Genomic DNA, 20,968 nt, shown 5'->3' on the forward strand with positions numbered 1-20,968 from the left:
CATACACAAAACTTTTAAGTGTTTGTGAAATTAACTAGCTTCAAGTCATTGGATAGAGGTTATCACGGAAACAGTCGTGATCTAAGTTAGCTGGAAACCAAAATTTCAAAATCTATGTTAGCTCCTAAGAAAAAGTTAAACGCTATAAATCGCGTCAAACTAATGCAGAGTTCTCCTACATAACTGGATGATGTTCCACATTGCGTGTGGCTTTTCTCAAGCAACCTAGCTAGAAACACATAAGCCAGAATGCAGTCAGGGCAAAAATCTTATGCAGTAACTAGTGCCTTTAGCCATTCCTTTATAGGATATGAAGTGAAATAACTGGCTTCAAGTTTGCCATTACAATGCTGGGTCCATTACAAAGGGGCAGAGGTGGATCATGATCTTAGTCACAAGTGCTGAGTCATGTAGGAGCAGAGCAGCATTATTGGTGCGAAAACACAATCCAGGAATTCAATCAAGGGAATTCAACTGTACAAAAAAAAATTGTTTCAGCACAGTAAGAGGATCATAAGCTTGTGAGATCAAACAAGGTTGAAGCTTAAGGACAAGCTCCTGGACATTCTTAAATTATGCTTGGTCAGTCTGACTGGCATTAGTTACCAACTACAGCCCTGCTGAACATGGAATCCTAGACACAGAGGCAGCAGGTTTTCTGCCCATGCAGTGGGAAGAGAGATTAGTGGACAAAATGCATAGAAAGTCAAATTCCAGCTCTCTTTACATTGAAATAACCAGACCCAAACAATAATCTTTTTAGTGTTTTTTTTAATTTTTTATACATTTTAACTGATTTTTATATAAAAGGAAAGCAGAATTACCACAAATTACAAAGGGCGAAACACTACCCGGAAGGAACCACATCAGACTAAAAAGCAAATACTCTAAGTGATTAATAGTTTATGTTACAAGCTCTTGTTCAAGTATTTTACAAGTTTGTTTCTTTAAAAGTGGGATAAATCTGCATTTGTTGTAGTTTCTATTATTACAGCAGCCAGGATAAGGAGACTCACCAGCATTCTAAGCAGGCACTCTGGGCATTCCACTTCAGGTTAATGTTTCACTCAGCCTAGCTCTGCATGTCTATATTTAAACTACTAAGGAACTGTAATAAATACTGAGCCACACATTGCTGCAAGAGGTGATTCCTGGCTCATGAAAGCACCAGATCCCTTTTACAAACCATCAACCTGTCAATCTACTTAACAATACATTGTGCTCAAAGCTGAACCACCTGACCAACATTCCTGGTGATTGAAAGCTAAGAGCATCAGTAATGAAGCAACTGAAACAGAAGCATCAGCTTTCAGTGAAAAATAAAGGACAAACAGATGTTCTGCCAGGAGTGGCACTTCAAATTCAGATATGAGAATAGTTGGGTCTGGACTCCATTATTTTGGGCTGGGTAGGGGAAGTTGGTGAATAGAAATGTACTAGTGTTCCAGCATTTATGTTTACCATCAGAAGTCATACTGCAGCCCGAGGACATGGTTGCCCACTCCTGGGATGACACAGCCAGCCTCGGCCTGCAAGGGCACAGCTGCGACAGTTTGTGGCGCAGGATTGCAATATGCAAACCTGTGTGGAATTCAATTATGAATTTGCCCTTAAAAGGACACACATTTTCCGCTATATGCAGCGGCATTCACATTTAAAACATAATTGCACTAGTGTTCCAGCATGCTTACTATAATTATCTGGTTACCCCAGCCCATGAAGACCTGGCTACCCCAGTCTTGGGGGCAAGAGTGCAATACTTGGAGCCTCTAGCACTGTATGTGGTTCCTGTACAAGGCTGCCCTTTAAAGGGCAAGCTCTTACTCCTTATGTGCTGTAACAATCAAATTAAATAAACGAAAAGCCCATTTACTAAAAGGCTTTGGATTTGGATGGAATCTAAAATAAAACAGTGACCTGAAGCAGTCTTGATGTGTGTGAAATGGTTGGAAGTTGAAGTGAACTAAACTAACATGAAACTTGCTAATCAGAATGGGCTTACACACTGGTTTGAACTTTCATGAATGAAGGTTTGTTGGAAGAAATGTCTAAGAAAGAAAGGAAACTAAGGCAAGCCCGACCACACAGAACAAGAAACTGTCTCGCCAAATCTAGCACATTTACAGCTCAATAATGAGAATATTGGAAGTAGAATTAAATGTTTTAAGAAATGCACCTATTTACCCCTTATTCAGTTCCTGACACAAAATAAAACTGATATCAAGAAGCCCAGAATTCACGAAGCTGTTTTTAAAAGGTGCACTCAAAGCACTATAGCAGCTCGTGCATTATTTACACAGAGATAAGAGTCATGAGGTTTACCAAAATCAATCCCCGATCTTCACATAAACAGTAACATTGACAAATGCGTGGAGTTCAACAAGGTACCTAGTCCAAATCCTCACCAGATTCAGGCAACCAACCCTCCCAAATAAATCAATGCTGTTCAATGCAGGAAAATATTCTAGTCTAACTCATGACCTTTCCTTCCTCCCTTCTCACTCTGGGTTTGTAATCTCAGAGCAAATTGGAAGCTTCACTCGGAGGGATTCATAAACGACCTTGGTGAACTGATATCTACTACTGCTGGTTCAAGGTAGAGCAATTTTGGAGCAGGTCCAGGCTGCAGACAGGGACAAGACCGTATGTGTCACTGTAGTTGGCATATGCCGCAGTAATTTCACACAATGGCCATTATTCTGGAGAGATGAGGTCTGTATTCGACTAAATGAACTAAACAGCACATTTGAAGAGATAGAGTCATCACAGTTTACCCAATAGCTTCACAACTCTTGCTGAGTTTCAAGAAAGCTAGAAGCAAGTTGAAATGTGGAACTGTTCCAGAGATTTAACAGACAAGGTACTTCTGATTAAATGGAGGTTCACACCTTTCCCTGTCCAGCGGGTTGCCCATACCTTGGGCACTTCACTGCACATTCTCCAGACCCTTTGCATCTCAGTAATTTGAAAAAAAAAGAGACACTTTTGTATTCTCAGCCAAGGTGTTTGACATGACGAATACTGGGAGTGGGCTGAGCGTGTCTATCTGGACAATTGACATACATAAAATATTTCAGCTCAGTTGATTCCAATCTTCAGAGTCTTTCTAAACACTGAATTCTAGTGCAAAACTGAAATCTTGTGTATGGCTTGCAAGTTTAGAATAGAAATTATTTAGAAATCATAGAAACATCTGGGGTCTCCCAAATACTGACAATGTTTCAATGGACCATCCAGCCAATAGACAGAAACTTAAACATCTGAAGGGAAAACTTGCAAAAAATTAAAATAAAATGAACATATGGATATTGTGACTCCAGGAAGTATTGAGTGTTAAACAAGGCGCTGGGAACATGTGATTTCACTGAATGTTAAGTCAGTTCTTGGAAGTACGTAGTTACACTAAGTGTTAAACTCACTCCCAAGAGCACATAGATACAAGTGTTAAAATGAGATATTCCACAACAATGAAGTTAGGTTCGTCATTTAGAATACAAATTAAAGATCTAACCTTCATACAACAACAAGCAACTGGAAGAAAGAGTTGCAGCAGTTCAAATAGTGCTGCACTTTGCACTTGAATCGCTATTTCACAATACATGCGTCTTGGTGTTTTTGTTGAGCCAAACTGATAACCATCAGGTTATTACCTTTTGCTATAAAATCCAAGGATGGCTCAAACGATTGGAAACAACTGCACTTAAGTAAACCAGGGTGGTAGGAAGTCCAGCTGTAACACCAAGCTCTATTTTAGAGCTCTCAAGCTTTTCACTGAGCATCACTGCTTGTGAGGGAGATCACGTGAAGAGATAGTTTAATTTCCATGCCTGTAGCGGAACAGTTATAGGCCATGCCTTCACAGCAAGTCGTGTGCGCAGCTGGACTACTAATTATACTTACATGCTGACGGTTTAAGCTGTGATATGTCATCTGTCAGCTGGCTGCAACATCCAACAGTAGCAGACTAAGTAGAAAGCAGAATGGACAGGTGCTCAAGGAAAGAATGCAGTGGAGGGGGGAGTATGGAGAGAGAAAACGAGAATGGATAGGTGTTCAGGTAAACAATGCTGGGACATGGGGTCAACTGAAGGTCCAAGTATACAATACAAGGCAGTGGGGGCAAAGGGGCAAGTGGTTCAAACATTAAAAAAAGAAAGTGGAAAGATGTCAAAATGTCTTTTAATCAGCAGTTAGTGGAAGATGTACCTTTTACCCAGAGAAATGCAGAATAAATCCACAGCACCTTTTTTTAATAATATGTGCAACTAACTTATGCCCAGCATCTGTGAAACCCAGAATTTCTTTGGCAAATATGGCTAGTTTTCTCACTTCAGGAAAAAAAATGACATTCAGCTATTATTTTTTCATGGTCTCACATTATATACAAATTGCTCCATGAATCAGACACTGGAGTTCTAAATGCAAGAGAGAGTGTAAAATGAACAAAGAGAAGCTTCGCAAATATTCTAAGTTACCTGAAATAAAAACATGTTCAAGATCTAGGTTCCTGTCTAGTGGAGGCATTTTTCGTTAAGAAGTATTTCTCATTTAAATAAAAGCAGCTTCACATTCTCCTAACTGAGCTGGCTGAGGATTCAGGATGCCTCAACCCTGAATTACTGCCAACAATGCAGTCTTTTAGTTACAAGTACGTCAGTCTGATTTGCATGAAAATTCTGGTAAAATTGGTCAAACCCAACTGATTTACAAGTGATCATAGTCCTGTATTACAGGAACTCCAGGGAGTCACTGGGACTCCTTCAAAGAGTATGGTGTAAACAATACATGTTTTCAAAATCACACCGAGAAGCAAGGTCACTCCCCAGTACACGTACATTACTCAAAACTTCTTTAACTGACCTGCTTTAGTCAGGATTTTATTTCCTACAAGTGGCTGCTGTCTAACTGACTCATCTTCATGAAGAATTAGCATCAATGGCAAATGATAGCCTCAAGATAAAACATCCATCAACATGGATTAAGGAGCTTCGCGTTCAGGAGCTAGTTCAGCACAGAAGCAAGGAAGGCAGAAACATCACCCAACACTCAATCCACAATGACATCGACCTGATTTTACAGTGGCAGATGGGACCAGCCAAAACATTCAACCCAAACCTGTTACATGACAATATGGGAGCCTTTCCTCAAGCACTGGCAAATCACAAGTCCTCTCCACCTCTGAAGCAGCCCAGGACATGCTACCAAACATCAGTGTCACTAACTGGGATGGGCAGGCTAGTCCTGGGAAGGTAAAGGCAGTTGACAGAGCAAGTATGATAGAGAGGAAGAGAGAAAAGATAGAACAAGGATACGTGAGAAGGTGGAGACCAAATGAGAATGAATAATAAAAATCACTCAAAATGCAAGCGTCAGAGAGCAGAACAAGTGAATTTACTTTCACTAAGAGCACCATCCGAAAAGGTGGTTCAAACTCTTGTCAACAGGTCCCCCCTTGAGGAAAAGCCAGACCAGAATCTGAGCTCGGAGCTCAGCTGTAGTTAGGAAAGCGAAGCCATCAGGCTGCTCCGAATACCAGCGCCTCCAGAGTCCAAGAATGCAATTCAGCCCATCCATGAGAAACATGCATACCAATCACAACATAACGATATTACAAATATCACAACAGCATGTTCCAATATATTCTGATGTAGCAAGTCTGCAATAATCACAGGGCTCAGTTTTTCTGTACACTGCTAACCAGACCACAATAAATGTGACAATGATTAACAAAAAGAAAATGCTAAGCCTTGTACTCCTAGTGATGGTCGCATTTCCAGAACAACAGCTAGAATGATGTGAGCTAAGATTACCACTGCACCGGTACATTGAAAATAAAATTACATTGCGACATCCCTACATAACACACATTCTGAGAATGATGTTGCCCGATATAAATTTCACCAATGTTACTGCTGTTACTCCAAGCAGGCAGCTCATCAACTAAGATGAAGCTGGGCTGTAGCATTTTTCAAAGTGGTGCCAGTTTGGGTTTGGGAGAAGCGAAAAGACAACTGGACAGGAGCAATAAAACGCTTGTGGCCAAAGGCACTGCAGCAGTGACTTTGACTGAGAGTTTGACATGGGGCCAATGAGCCGTTGCCATGGCTACTTGCTAACGTCTTTATATCTGGTTATCAGACTGAAGTCCTTTACCATGAACAAGCGGAATAAGGCCTGACAGAAAGATTATCTGCCACTCAAAAGGATTTGCGTCTTAAATCATTGATCCCGCCTGCGGTAACTTTTAAATCGGGTACAAACAAAACTTTGACAATTCAAAATCCAGGATAAGGAACTGATAATTTTATCAAGATTAGAGGCCAATAGGAGAGTCATTAGCCGAGCGAGCAGAATTTAATATATGCTGCCCAGAAACAGGAGCAGGCTGTAATAAGGCATCTTTTTAATCCCGTTCTCAAGGGACGGGTTTTGATTTTTTTTTGTTTTTTTTTGTTTTCCGGATATCTGAGTGAAGCTGTATTGTCGACCCCAAATCAAGCAGGTGAATTATATTTTAGCCAATTGTTCTCATGCAACATTCATTCATATGGGTGAAAGACGTGAAACTGGCTTCGAATACAAGTCTTCAGGCAGGTGATGCATTTTTCCACTGCCCAGCATTGTAGAATGTCTGATATCTGGCCCAGTTTTTCAGTCAGTCATCGAGGTGACAATACCAAAAGTTCAAATAAAAGATTCAGAGTTGAGGGGCAGAGTCCAAGCTCTATTTGTCTGCAGTTTCCACTTCCAAGAACTCCGCTGAAGCAGGGTTCTGGCTCAGAGTGGGGTTGGTTTCTTCTGTCGTATTTTTGGAGGGGAGCTGCGTCCCAGTCGCGGCTTCACTGACGGCGCTTGTGGTTTTATTGGAAGACATTGATGGCAAACGCCTTTTCTCTTCTGCTCCTGAAGAATGACGCTTGCGGCCAACTTCATCGCAAATTGGAGGCTGCAACAAAAACAGGTATTTTACTGTACAAGTTGGTGAATCGCATTTCTGATTGGTTACAACTGGATACTCATCTCATTTTATGTTCAACAGCTTTATAATATAGTGAACTAGATATGGAATGTTTTTAAAAAATGCTGATTATTTAACAACAGCATTCCAATGTTCTATTAAAAGCTATAAAAGCAGATGGCGTGTCTATGTAACAATAATTCTAAAGTCAAACCCTAAGGAATAGGTGTAGAACTAGGCCATTTGGCCCATGGGGTTTGCTCCGCCATTCCATCATGGCTGATATATTTATCAATTCCATTGTCCCCAAAATCCTTAATCCCCTTACCAAACAAGAACCTAGAGTGTGATGCTGGAAAAGCACAGCAGGTCAGGCAGCATCTGAGCAGCAGTTTCGGGCATAGGCCCTTCATCAGGAATGAAACTTGTGGGTCAGGGCTGAAACATAAATGGAAGGGAGATAGGATTGGGGGAAGGGGGATGTGGCTGGGAAAGTGATGGGTGGATGAAGGTGAGGGAGAAGGTGATAATTCAGAGGGACAGTGATGGACAGGTCCGGAGAGCGGGGCCTATTTGGAGTCTTGGGACTGGGATAATGTGGGGGAAGGGGAAATGAGGAAGCTGTTGAAATCCACACAACCCATGTGGTTGCAGGGTCCCAAGGCGGAATGAGGCGTCGAGTGGTAACGGCTGGCGGTGGAGGAAGACCAGGACCTGCATATCCTTGATGGAGTGGGAAGGGGAAGTTGAAGCGTTAAGCCACAGGGCAATGGGGCTGGTGGGTGCAGGTGTCCCAGAGATGTTCTCTGAAATGATTCTCAAGAAGGCGTCTTGTCTCCCTGATATGGAAGAGACCACACTGGATGCAACAGATGCAGTAGATGACATTGGTAGAGGTACAGGTGAATTTCTGATGGATGTAGAAGAATCCCTTGGGGCCTTGAACAGAGGTGAGGGGAGTGGTGTAGGTACAGGTTTTGCACTTCAAGCGGTGTCAGGGAAAGGTACCAGGAGTGGATCTGATGAGGGGTCACGGAGAGAATGATCTCTCTGGAAACTTGATTTGGGGGGAGTGGGTGGGAATATATCTCTGGTGGTGGAGTCTGTTTGGAGATGGTGGAAATGGTTGAGAACGATGCGTTGTATGCGGAGTTTGGTGGGGTGGAAGGTGAGGATCAGGAGGGTTCTGTCCTTGTTGCTTTGGGATGGGTGGGGTTCAAGGTCGGTGATGCAAGAAGTGGAAGTGATGCGCTGGAGTGCGTTGTCAACCACGTGGGAAGGGAAGTTGTGATCGTGGAAGGAGGTGGTCACCTGGAACTTTGAGGTGGAATTGGGTTGGGGCTGAGAGATAAATAGGAGGGGGGGGGGTAGCTGGGAAAACAATAGGTGGATGAAGGTGAGGGAGCAGGTGATAGGTCAGAGGGGGCAGTGATGGACGGGTCTGGGTGGCAGGAAGGGGGCAATTTGGAAGCTTGGGACTGGGATAATGTGGGGAGAGGGGAAATGAGGAGGCTGTTGAAATCCACATTTATCTCGTGTAGTTGCAGGGTCCCAAGGCAGAAGAGGAGGCGTTCCTCCTCCAGTTGTTGGGTGGTAACAGTTTGGCAGTGGATGAAAACCAGGACCTGCATCTCCTTGACGGAGTGGGATGGGGAGCTGAAGTGTTCAGCCACGGAGCGGTGGGATTGGTGGGTGCAAGTGTCCCAGAGACGTTCTCTGAAATGACCCGCAAGGCGGCGTCTTGTCTCCCCGACCCACCAGCCTCATTCATGGACGGCTTATACCCGAAACGTTGATTCTCATGCTCCTCAGATGCTGCCTGACCTGCACCACACTCTCGATTCTGATCTCTAGTCCTCACTTTCTCCTAATCAAGAACCTGTCTGTCTTAAATACATGCAGTGACTTGGCCTGCACTTCCTTCTGTGGCAATGAATTCCAAAGATTAACCATCTACTGTCTGAAGAAATTCCTCCTTACCTCAGTTGTAAAGGGCTATCCATTCACTAAGGCTATGCCCTCAGGTCGTAGTCCCTCCTACTGGTGGAAGCATCTTCTCCATGTCTACTCTATCCAGGCCTCGCAATATTCTGTCAGTTTCACTCAGATCCCCCTCATCCTTCTAAACTCTATTAAGTAGGGACCCAGAGTCCTCAACAACTCCTCTTTTGACATTCCTTCATCCCCAACATTATTCATGTAAATCTCCTCTGGATTCCCCTCCAATACCAGCACTTCCTTACTTAGATATGGGGCCCAAAGTTGCTCACAATATTCCAAATGTGGTCCAACCAGAGCATTATATAGCCTCAGCAGCACGTTTCTGCTCTTGTATTCTCACACTCTTGAAACTAATGCTAAGATTGCATTTGCCTCTCTCTCAGCCAAATGTACCTGCATGGTAACCTTGAGATAATCCTTAACTAGGACTCCTAAATTCTTTTGACCTTAAAATGTGAGAAGCTGTTCTCATTTAGAAAATAGTCTACATCTCTTGTCAAAGTGCATATCCTTACACTTTTTCCCAATAGAGTATTCATCTGCTACTTCTTTGTCCACTCTCCTAGCCTGTCCAAGGTTTTCTGCAGCCTCCCAGCTTCCTCAACACTACCTGCCCTGCCAGTTATCTTTGTGTCAACTGCAAACTAAGCAACAATGCCCTATGTTCCTTCATCCAATTGTTTATATATAATGTGAATAACTGATCCCAAAAGATCCCTGCAGAACTTCACTAGTCACTGACTGTCATTCTGAAAAAGACTCCTTTATCTCCAACCTCTGCCTTCTGCCAATCAGCCAACCCTCTATCATTGCCAGTACCTTACAAATGTCATGGGCACATCGCTTATTTAGCAGCATCCTGTGTGGCACCTTGTCTAAGGTCTTCTGGAAATCGTACTAGATTACTGGCTCTCCTTTGTCTAACTTGTTACCTCCTCAAAGAATTCCAACAGATTTGTCAGGCATAACCTCCCCTTGAAGTCATGCTGTCTCAGCCTTATTTTACCATGCACTCCGTAATCTCATCCTTAACAATGGACTCTAAAATCTTTACAATCCGAGAGGCTAACTGGTCTATAGTTTCCTGTCTTCATCCTCGCATCCTTCTTAAATAGGGGTGTGCCATTAGCCATTTTCCAGTTGTGCGGGACCCTCTAACTCCAGTGATCCTTGGACGACAAGGTCGTTACAAGCACAACTATCGCCTTCAGAACTCTGGTATAGTCCATCTGGTCCAGGTAATTTATCCACCAAAGGGAGTGCTTGCATGCTTATAGGAAAAGATCTGCAACCCTGTCAACCCATGATAGGCCCACAAAAGCAAAATTGGCCAACAGTACCAAAAAACATCCAGAATGCCTCAGCAGGGACCAAGCAGGCTGACAAGTGAAACCAGACAGTACAAGCAGACAGGGGGATACCCTTCAAGCTCCCACTAACAATGTCAGAGCAACACAGCTACCCCAAAAGCCCTTAGGATAGTTTCACAACCCAGCAATATCAAAACCACACAAAGAACAGGTCTGACAAAAAGGCACCAGCAAGAACGTTGCGCCCAGGAGAAGACAATGGAAGCACCTCACCACTTCAGAGAAGACATTAACACCTACCTGTGAAGAGGAGAGAAACTATCGATACTGTCAGGATGTTGTATTTTGTGAAGGAACAGGACATTCATCCAACAACTGGTTTCCAATTAGCATGCTTGCAACTAGATTACTCCATCTCCAGATACATTTTATTTTCCCCATTCTTAATTAGCCTTATTGTACAGCATTATTATAAAAACTGGTCTCATCCTCAGCTCTGGGAAGAGAATCCTTAACTGCCTGTACTGTTTCAGCTTAGTCAGTTTCTCTTCCGCGATATCACCGTACTAATAAACGGTTTGTCAATTTCAGTTCGAAATGTGCTTTGTGGTCTCTAACTTATTGGGCAAATTTCTCCGACAATGTTAAACAGCATAAACAGCAAGTGGTAGAGCTAAGTGACTCTAAAATCAACAAATTAAAGCTAAAGTGTGCAGATCTGTCACATCCAATTGTGAATGATGGTGGATGAATAACATCTCACTGGAGGAGATTGCACATATATTCCTATCCTCAATGAATGGGGAATGCAGCACACTCGCGCAAAAGAGGAGGCTGAAAATTTCACAACAATCTTCAGCCTGAAATGTTCAGTGGTGATTTGTATTGACCTTCTAAGAAGTCCCAGCATTAGAGATGCCAGTATTTGGCCAATTTGATTCACTCTATGTAATATTAAGAAAACGTTGGAGGCACTGGATACTATAAAAGTCATTGGCCCTGACACCAGTCTCGCAATCATACTGCAGGCTTGTGCTTCAGAACTTTGTGCACCTCTATACAAGCTGTTCCAGTAAAACTGCTACACTGGTATTTACTCCACGATGTAGAAAACTGCCCAGACATGTTTTGCACATATAAAGAAAGCACAAGTCAACCCGGCCAGTTGCCGCCACCTCGGACTACTCACAATGATGCAAAATACATATTCAGTTCCTCCGCCTTATTTTTGTTGCCCTTTACGACTTCTCTAGCCTCATTTTACAGCTGTCCCATGTCTATACTTGCCTCTCTTTTACCTCTTAGATATCTAAAAACCTTTTGTAATCTTCTTTCATATTACTGGCTAGCTTATTCTTGTACTTGAACCTCTCCCCCCCCACCCCTTGCTTTTTTATTATCCTCTGCTGATTTTTAAAGGCTACCCAATAATCTTTACCACATCGTACAGTTTTTATTTTGCTTTTATGTTGTAGGTGACTTCCCTTGTCAGCCACGGTTGCCTCTTCCTTCCCTTAATATGTTTCTTCATCCTTGAGATGAATTTTTGCTGTGCCTCCCGCATTATCCCCAGAAACTCCTGCCATTGCTGCTCCATCTTACCTGCTAGGCTTCCCTTTCAATCAACTTTGGCTGGGGCTCCTCCTTCATGAATTGGAGTCACCTTTATTCAATTTTCTACCATCGCATCTGTTTTCAGATTCTCCCCTTCAAATGGCAGGGTGATTTCTATCATATTATGGTCACTGCCCCCTTGGGGTTCTTTTACATTAATTTCTGTAATAAAGTTTACCTCATTAAACATCAATTCCAGAATTGTCTGTTCCCTACTGGGCTCTAACCACCAGGTGCTCCAAAAAGCCATCATGTAGACATTCCAATTTCCTTTTCTTGAGATCTGCTACCAACCTAATTTTCTCAGTGCATATTGGATTCCCTTGTGATAATTGTAATGGTGCCTTTCTTACAAGTCTTTTGAATCTCTTGTTTTACTTTCTCCACATCCTGACAACTGTTAGGAGGCCTGCAAACTACTCCCATCAGGATCTTTTTACCTTTCCAGTTCCTCAAATCGACCTACACAGATTGCACGCCTTCCAATTCTCTATCACATCATATGATTGTTTTTCAATCAACTTCGAATTCAGACAGAAAAAGGTTATAAGTAAACATTGGAGATCTGGCTCCACAGGTGTATAACAACCTCTCTGAATACGATGAGAAAATACCGAGAAACAGAGAAAAATGGAGGCGGTCATTCAGCCATTTGAACCTGCTCTGCCTTTCAATGCGATTATGCTTGATCTTTTATCTCAATACGATAAGCCCATTTCCTTCCCATGCCCTTGATACCTTTCTAGAGAAAGGTAAGTATTTCTTTCTCAAATATATTCACTGATTGGGCCTCCACAGCTTTATGTGGTAGAGAATCCCATAGCCTTTCCATACTCAGTAGAAATAAAACTCTCATCTGAGTCCAATATGCCTTACCTTGTACCCTGAAACCACAATCACCTTCATTTTTCAGATCCCCCTCCAAAATTCCATTCCTGCATCCACAAGCCTGTCAGAATTGTATATATTTCAATGAGATGCCCTCTCAACCTTATAAACACCAGTAATACAGGCCAAGTCACCACATTATCTTAAATCTCGTCATCCTTTGCTTTATGGTAAGTACATCTTTTCTGAAGTTTAGCAACCAAAATTGCACCCTATTCTCTCGGTGCGATCTCACCAAGGCCCTGTATAACTGCACTAAGACATTCTGGCCTGATCCGCAAATCCTCTTGTAATAAAAGTAACATAGCTTTAAACTTCTTAACTGCATGCTTTCTTTCACTTACTGATGAACAAGGACACTCAGGTCACTCAGTACATCAATGTTCTCCAATCTATTGCAATTTACTAGCACTATGCATATTATTTTTCCAATAGAAATGGATAACCTCATACTTGGGGTTGCAGTGGAGTATAGGTTATGTCACTTGACAAGTAATTCAGAACCCTAGTTTAATGCTCTTTGGCAAAGTTTTGAATCACAAAATGGCAGATGGTGATAACTAAATTAAATAATAAACTCATTCAATGGTGACTATATAATCACCTGGTTCACTAATGCCCTTCACAGAAGGAAATCTCCCCTTACTTGGTCCTGCACACATGTGACTCCAGACCTACAGCAATGTGGTTGACTCGTGGATGCCCTCTGGGCAATTAGGGATGGGCAATAAACGTCTCTCCATGCTTCAGGCTCACTGCCTTTATTCCTGATGAAGGGCTTTTGCCCGAAACGTTGATTTCACTGCTCGTTGGATGCTGCCTGAACTGCTGTGCTCTTCCAGCACCACTAATCCAATAAACGTCTCTAACCAGCAATGCCCACATCCCATGAACTAACAAAAAACAATCCATAATATACCTCCATCAACCATGTATTTGCTCATTCATTCAATATGTCTAAATCCCCTTCAAGCCATTTACCACCTCCTGACACTTACCTAGTTTCATGTCATCAGCAAATTTGAAGATACATTTGATTCCTTTACCCAAATCACTGATATATATTGTGAATACTAGTTACACCTTCAAAAGCTGTAAAACCTTAACCAAAAGTTATTCCCTTTCATAAATTTATATTTGACTTTTTCTAGTCCCATTGATATTTCTAAGTACCCTGTAATCACAATGTTTATAATAGGCTTGATCATTTTACTGATATTTATTAGTGACCTAGGCATTTGGCTTCTGCTTACAACTTTAAAATGTGTAGATGATATGTAACTTTCAAGTATTTTGAATGGTGAGGAGTATAGTATAGGACAGAGATTGGGCAGACAAGTGCCAGATGATGTCAGTTACATAGACGTTCTGGAGAAGTTTGACTCTTTTCCTTGTAGGAGGGAAAGTTGGGAGGAGATTTGTTATAGGTATTCAAAATCACAAGAGATATGAACAGATTAGATATGATACAAGAAACTGTTCCAGTGCTGGAAAGATCAAGAACCAGGAGGAATAGATTCAAGGTAGCTGGCAAAAGAAGCAATTGCAGCATAAGAACCACTTCTATACAGCGAGTGGTTAGGATCTGGAGTGCATTGCTGTAGTAGTGAGGGAGGCAGAGTTAAGATAGAAAATGGGAGCCCTTGGAGTCTCCACCATTCAATATCACTGCAGATCTCCACCTCAGATCTGATCCCTTTTGTGCTCTGAACTCTCGCTAACCCATTTTTGAATACATTCAATGATTTGGCTTAAACAGCGTTGTAAAGAATTCCACAGGTGCATAACTCGCTCAGTGAAGAAATTCCTCCACAGCTCTCCGTACATGTTCCTATTCCCCTGCCATTTTCATTCAAATCTTCCAGAGCTGCAGTTGTAACTTTTCCCCTAACACATCAGTTCTGGTCAAGCCCAAGTGCAATCCATCCAGCTTGTACTGCTCCCACGTCCAAGAATTCATCCCAATGTCCCAAGAATCTGAACCGCCCCCTCCCTCCCACACCCATCTCTTTAGCCATGTATTCAACTGCTCTGTCCTGATACTTCTACTTTGACTAAAATGGAGAGTATGGCACCAACAACCCTGAGATCATTACTTTTAAAAACCTAGGTAAAAACAAGGGCTGCAGATGCTGGAAACCAGAGTCTAGATTAGAGTGATGCTGTAAAAGCACAGCAGGTCAGACAGCATCCGAGGAGCAGGATAATCAACGTTTTGGGCAAAAGCCCTTCATCAGGAATAGAGGCAGGGTGCCTGCAGAGCGGAGAGAATCTGAGAAGGGAGTGGGGTGGGGAAAAGTAGCAAAGAGTACAATGGATGAATGGGAGTGGGGATGAAGGTGATAGGTCAGAGAGGAGGGTGGAGTGGATAGGTGGGAAGGAAGATTGGCAGGTAGGACAGGACATGAGGGCGGTGCTGAGCTGGAAGGTTGAGTTGGGGGTGGGGGGGGAGGGAAGAGTGGGGGCTGGGGAAGAAATGGGGAAATGAGGAAACTGGTGAAATCCACATCGATGCCATGGGGTTGAAGTGTTCCGAGGTGGAAGATGAGGCGTTCTTCCTCCAGGCGTCAGGTGGTGAGGGAACGGCGGTGGAGGAGGCCCAGGACCTGATTGTCCTCGGTAGAGTGGGCGGGGGAGTCTATTCTGCTTAGTCCCCATGTGAATTTTAACTTCTTTCCCAACTCCCTATAATGTTTATATAACCTCATCTCATTTTTTTCTTAAAATTGTGGCTTTCAAAAAGGGAAATGAATCATTTTAAAAAGGAAATATTTTCAGGATTGTGGGGAAAAGGCGGAAATGTTTCCAAATGGTCAGAGCAGTCATGATGGACTTTTTTTTGTGGCATAACTGTTCAATGATTCTGTTTTCTTAAATACCTGACCAACTTAGCCTGACACCTTAAAGATGTGCACTTGATCCACAATATTGCTTTGATCTTGGTCAAAAATGTGGTGCTGAAATACGCAGTTGGTCAGGCAGCATCCAAGGACTACGAGAGTTGACGTTTGAAGCATAAGCTCTTAAGCACGAATTCCTGAGGAAGAGCTTACACTCGAAACGTCGACTCTCCTGCTCCTCGGATGCTGCCTGACCAGTTGTGCCTTTCCAGCGCCACACCTTTTGACTGATCTCCAGTTCTCACTTTCTCCTTGCTTTGATCTTGCCCCATTTGTGTCACTTAGTTTTCAGCCAAAAGGCATCACTTCACTTGCTTGAATTAAATTTTACTGGTCAGGTGGCTACCCACTTCCCAAGTCTCATCATGTCCTCCTGTAGTCTGCAGTTATAAAGCTCACCATATGTTGCCAAGTTTCACATCATCACAAGCCTCAAACAGCATACAAGCCCAGGTCATTTATATACATTAATAAAACCAACAGCTTACTGCAGACTCCTGGGGAGAACCATGCTACACACTGTCTTCACTCAGAGACACATCCATTCACCACTGCTGACTACCTCATATCTGTCAGCTAATGACATAACCAAATTATCACTGATCCTTCAATATGAAATTCTTCCAGTTTCTAAATAAATCTATTATGACGTATGCTATCAATATCATTTTGAAATCCATAGTATATCAACTGTACGACTTTCATGAACACTATGGTACTCATAAGGCGGCAATCAGGAGTTTGCTTTAACAAACCTGTGCGAACTGTCCCTTAGGATTCTTCAGATGAGAATTAATTCTGTCCTTGACAATGGTCAGTTGTACTTTTCTTGCCACTGGAGTCAGGTTATAATTTAACAAGTTTATACCCTCACCAACCCCCAGCTTCATTTTCACCTTTTCCTACAGGGGTTCAAACCACCCTGTAGAAGAATACGTGAAGAATACGTTTAGAATAGAAGAGCGAAAATCAGTTGACCTCATTTTCAATGGATGCTGCCATAGTCAGGTGGAGGCACAGCTGAGTCAAGCTTGAATGACTGAAGATCATGGCTAGGAATTTATTCTCAATTGTGTAACAGCTGTTCTCCCATTTAGCAGAAGACTCAATTTATTTGTTCAAGGGTTAGTGAACCACACCATTTGTTACTTACATCCACCCGAAAATCTTCCAGACGTTTAAATTTGCTGAGGTATTCTTGAAGTTTTGGATCAATGTCCAGATTCTTAGCTTTTGAATACTTTAGATAAGCCCAGAATTTCTCTAATCCATACAGCTGCCCTAATATATCAAACGAAACAAAAAAAATACAGAATTTATAATAATTCAGGCACAAATCTATCTTCTACTTGAACAGACTAAGTACAGATTCAAAGTACTAAACTTATTATGTAAAGTTATGCTTAAAATGCTAAATCTAACCATTAATGTTCTGCAATTAATCACCATAATAGGTATCTAAAATGATGATGAAAGCATTCAGTCCTCTAGACTGCTCCAATGCTCAAATCGAATTTTGGTTGACCTGAATCTCTTTCTTTTCTCTTGGGGCATGTGGGTGTCACTGACTGGCCAGCAAGTGCTGCCCATCCCCGGTTGCCCTCAAGACAGCTTTCTTGAATGGGTGCAGATCCTGTACTGTAGGTAGAGACAAAGCTGCTAGGGAAGGGAGTTCTACGATTTTGACCCAGAGTCTCTGAAGGAATGGCGATAGATTTCCAAGACAGGATAGCGAGTGGCTTGGAGGGGAATGTGCCACAAGTTGGTACTCCCATGTACATGCTGCCCTTGACTTTCCAGGTGGAAATGGCTATGAGCTTGGAAGGTGTTAAAGATCTTTGGTGAATTTTACCCACTATTGCTCCATATCACTTGGCTTTCTTACTCCTAAAGATTTGTGAAGCTGTCTTAAGAATTTGACATGACCAGAGTATCTGCACCATTTGGAGTGAGTCACATGTTTCTAATCTGCATAACGTAACACTAGCATACCCAACATCCTAGCAGCCACTGAAAGATTAGCCATTAAAGAAAACAACCAATGGGCAGATGTGTTAAATCTTATTACTAAACTGTTTATCTAACCATGAAAAATCAAACTACTCGTAAATTAAATGTAACTACTAACAGATTAAAACTAACCACAAGTATGTAAAATCTAACCACTAAAATTGTAAAACTTAAGCACAGTGACAAATCTAATCAGTGATTAACCCAAACATTAACCCAAACAATCAAAAAAGAAATCCAACACCAATACATTAAAATTGATCATTAATAAAGACACTAATGTTAATCATAGAAGTGCAGAAATCAATTGGTAATAAATTGGTAATTGAACTAAACTGTCAATTCTTTGAAGGGTAAAGAATTAGGGCGTTTTTTTACTTCAAGTCATTCTCTCAGCAATAAAGGCCTTCTCATGTTGGAGCAATCTCACCACATGCAGCCGAAGTAATACAACGACCAGCCACAGAATAAGCGCAGAGAATGCTAGATATTCACTACCAATTAGAGCAATTTTTGATCATTGATGTGCATAGCTGAGCCAAAAACAAAACTGATTTCATCTGATATCCATTCGCATTGCTTAATGGGAAGTATTGTACTAGCAATCAGGTTATTCTGTGGCTGGTCGTTGTATTACTTCGGCTGCATGTGGTGAGATTGCTCCGACATGAGAAGGCCTTTATTGCTGAAAGAATGACAAAGTAAAAAATGCCCTAATTCTTTATCCTTAAAAGAATTGACAGTTTTGTTCAATTATCAATTTATTACTGAAGAAGGGCTCATGCCCGAAATGTCGATTCTCCTGCTCCTTGGATGCTGCCTGACCTGCAGCGCTTTTCCAGCAACACATTTTCAGCTAGTGATCAGGTTAGATTAGATTAGATTCCCTACAGTGCGGAAACAGCCCCTTTGGCCCGATCAGTCCTCACCGACCCTCCAAAGAGTAACCCACTCAGATCCATTTCCCTCTGTCCTAATGCACTTTGTACTATGGGCAATTTAGCATGGCCAATTCACCTGACCTGCATATCTTTGGACTGTGGGAGGAAACCGGAGCACCCGGAGGAAACCCATGCAGACATGTGGAGAATGTGTAAACTCCACACAGACAGTCGCCGGAGGCTGGAATCGAACCTGGGACCCTGGGGCTGTGAGGCAGCAGTGCTAACCACTGAACCACCGTGCTGCTAGAAAAGGGTGTTCCCCTTCTCAAGTTGTGCTGCTCAGCAAATCTGAGGGTGCCAGATCATGAGGATCTTTTATTCATGATACGAAGTTTTAGAATATGTTATGACGTAAAGGTCTGAAAAGTTTTGGTTTCAAAAGTCAATTTATCTCCACCACTGCCTCTCATTTTTAATTGTTGGAATGATTCCTCTTCTGAGTCTGAATTCATGGGTTTTCTGAAACAATGAAAATAACCCAAAAGTGCAAGATACTGAAGCACCAATAACCACCCAGGAAATCAATCCCAATTTCCTTGACAAAGTTGTTTATAAACGAAAGAAACATTTTACCGGCTTCATAATCCACAATGGTTTCTTCCTGAAAATCCTTGAAGATCTCCGGTCTAAATTTTCTTTCAAGGCCATAGCTATAATATCTGAAAAGGCACTCCAGTCCGTATCTATGGAAAACAGACAGACATGGTTATGTTAGATTTCAGATAGACTACAGATATATAAACTCCAACATTGTCCCACATCACTGGGACAGAAGATAGTGAGCACCACAAACAATCACAAAATTAATTTCAACAATGAAAGCTTACCAATGTGAGTAATAACAGGATGACAATAATTCAACAGTTATGACCAGCTTGTATAATCTTCACTTAAGATGACCAATAATGTTTAAAAAGTACAGAAGAAAGTAGTTTTATCCATCACATCTGTGGACTCTTGACAGAACAACACAAACCAATCCCACAGCTCCACAATCTAAGTGCCACACCTTCCCACATTTCAGATTTTTATTCTTCAATGCTCTACAGGTCAACAACTCCTTGTGGAAAAGCCTTTTCCATATGTTGTAGTCTAACCAAGACTTAATATAAAAGGCATGACTTCCACACCATTGTATACTACTCCTTGAGATATAATGTCAACATTTAATTAGTCTCTGATTATTTTCTGCTCTGTTCATATTTTAACAATCTATCCACCTGGGCTTCAAGTCTTTCAGCTTTTCACACCATTAAGAAAATACCCTGTTGTATCCTTCACCGTTCCAAGGTGAATAAGTTCAAATTTCCAACATTGTAATCTGCTGGCCTCAGATCTGCCCTCCATTTATTGTGATCAATATAACTTGCTAATTTTACAGGTGAGGTGAGGTGAGTGACAGCTCTTGACATCAAGGCCACATCGGAGCAAGTGTAGCTTCAGAACCTTCAATCAAATGTCGATGGGCACGAGGGGACAATTCTCCACTAGTTGGAGTCATGCCTGGCATATAAAAAGATCACTGTGGTTATTGGAGGTCAATTATTGCAGCTCTAGGACAACTCTGGGAGCCCCTCAGGACAGTGTCCTAGGCCTAAACAATTCCAGCTGCTTCATTAATGACCTGCCCTCCATCATAAGGTCAAGAGTGAGGATGTTTGCCAATAATTGCACAATACTCAGCACCTTTTGCACAGCCTCAGGTACTGAAGCAGTCCATGTTCGAGTTCACACTGCACAAATGTCAGACAATGACCATCTCCAAGAAGAGACAATAGAACCACCACCCTTCGATAATCAATGCTGTTACCACTACTGAACTCTCCACTACCTACATCCCTTGGGGGTGGGGTTTAACACTAACCAGAAGCTCCATTCAACTCACACTGGCTACAAGAACAGATCAGAGGCTAAGAATACAGCGCTGTGTAATTTATCTTCTGACTCTGCAGAGCACAAGGGAACAGTGTGATGGAATGAATACAGCTCCAACAATACTTAAGATGATAGAACTATCAAGGACAAAGCACTCTGCTTGACTGGTACCACATCCACAAGAGTGGCACTGGAAAAGCACAGCTGGTCAGCAAGCATCTGAGGAACAGGAGAGTTGACATTTCGAGCATCAGCTCTTCCTCTGGAATGACATTCCTGATGAAAAGCTTATGCGCGAAACAACGACTCTCCTGCTCCCCAGATGTTGCCTGACCAGCTGTAGTTTTCCAGTACCACACTTTTTGACTCTGATCTCCAGTCCTCACTTTCCCCTACCACATCCACAAGCAGCTACTCCCTCTACCACTGAGGTTTGGGAGCAGCATAGTGTACTATCTACAAGATACA

At 42.2% G+C, this 20,968-nt stretch overlaps 1 protein-coding gene across 1 annotated transcript in view; it reads right to left on the minus strand.

Moving 5' to 3' along the window:
- Positions 1-754: 754 nt before the first annotated feature.
- Positions 755-20,968, minus strand: part of larp1 (La ribonucleoprotein 1, translational regulator) — a 135,196-nt gene continuing 114,982 nt past the window's right edge. Inside the window, 3 exon segments of the mRNA XM_072590393.1 lie at positions 755-6,946; positions 16,825-16,952; positions 19,199-19,308. Coding sequence (XP_072446494.1) covers positions 6,725-6,946; positions 16,825-16,952; positions 19,199-19,308 — 460 coding nt within the window. The 3' untranslated portion in view covers positions 755-6,724.

This window comes from Chiloscyllium punctatum, chromosome 20 (assembly GCF_047496795.1).
Source record: "Chiloscyllium punctatum isolate Juve2018m chromosome 20, sChiPun1.3, whole genome shotgun sequence".
Lineage (NCBI taxonomy): Eukaryota > Metazoa > Chordata > Chondrichthyes > Orectolobiformes > Hemiscylliidae > Chiloscyllium > Chiloscyllium punctatum.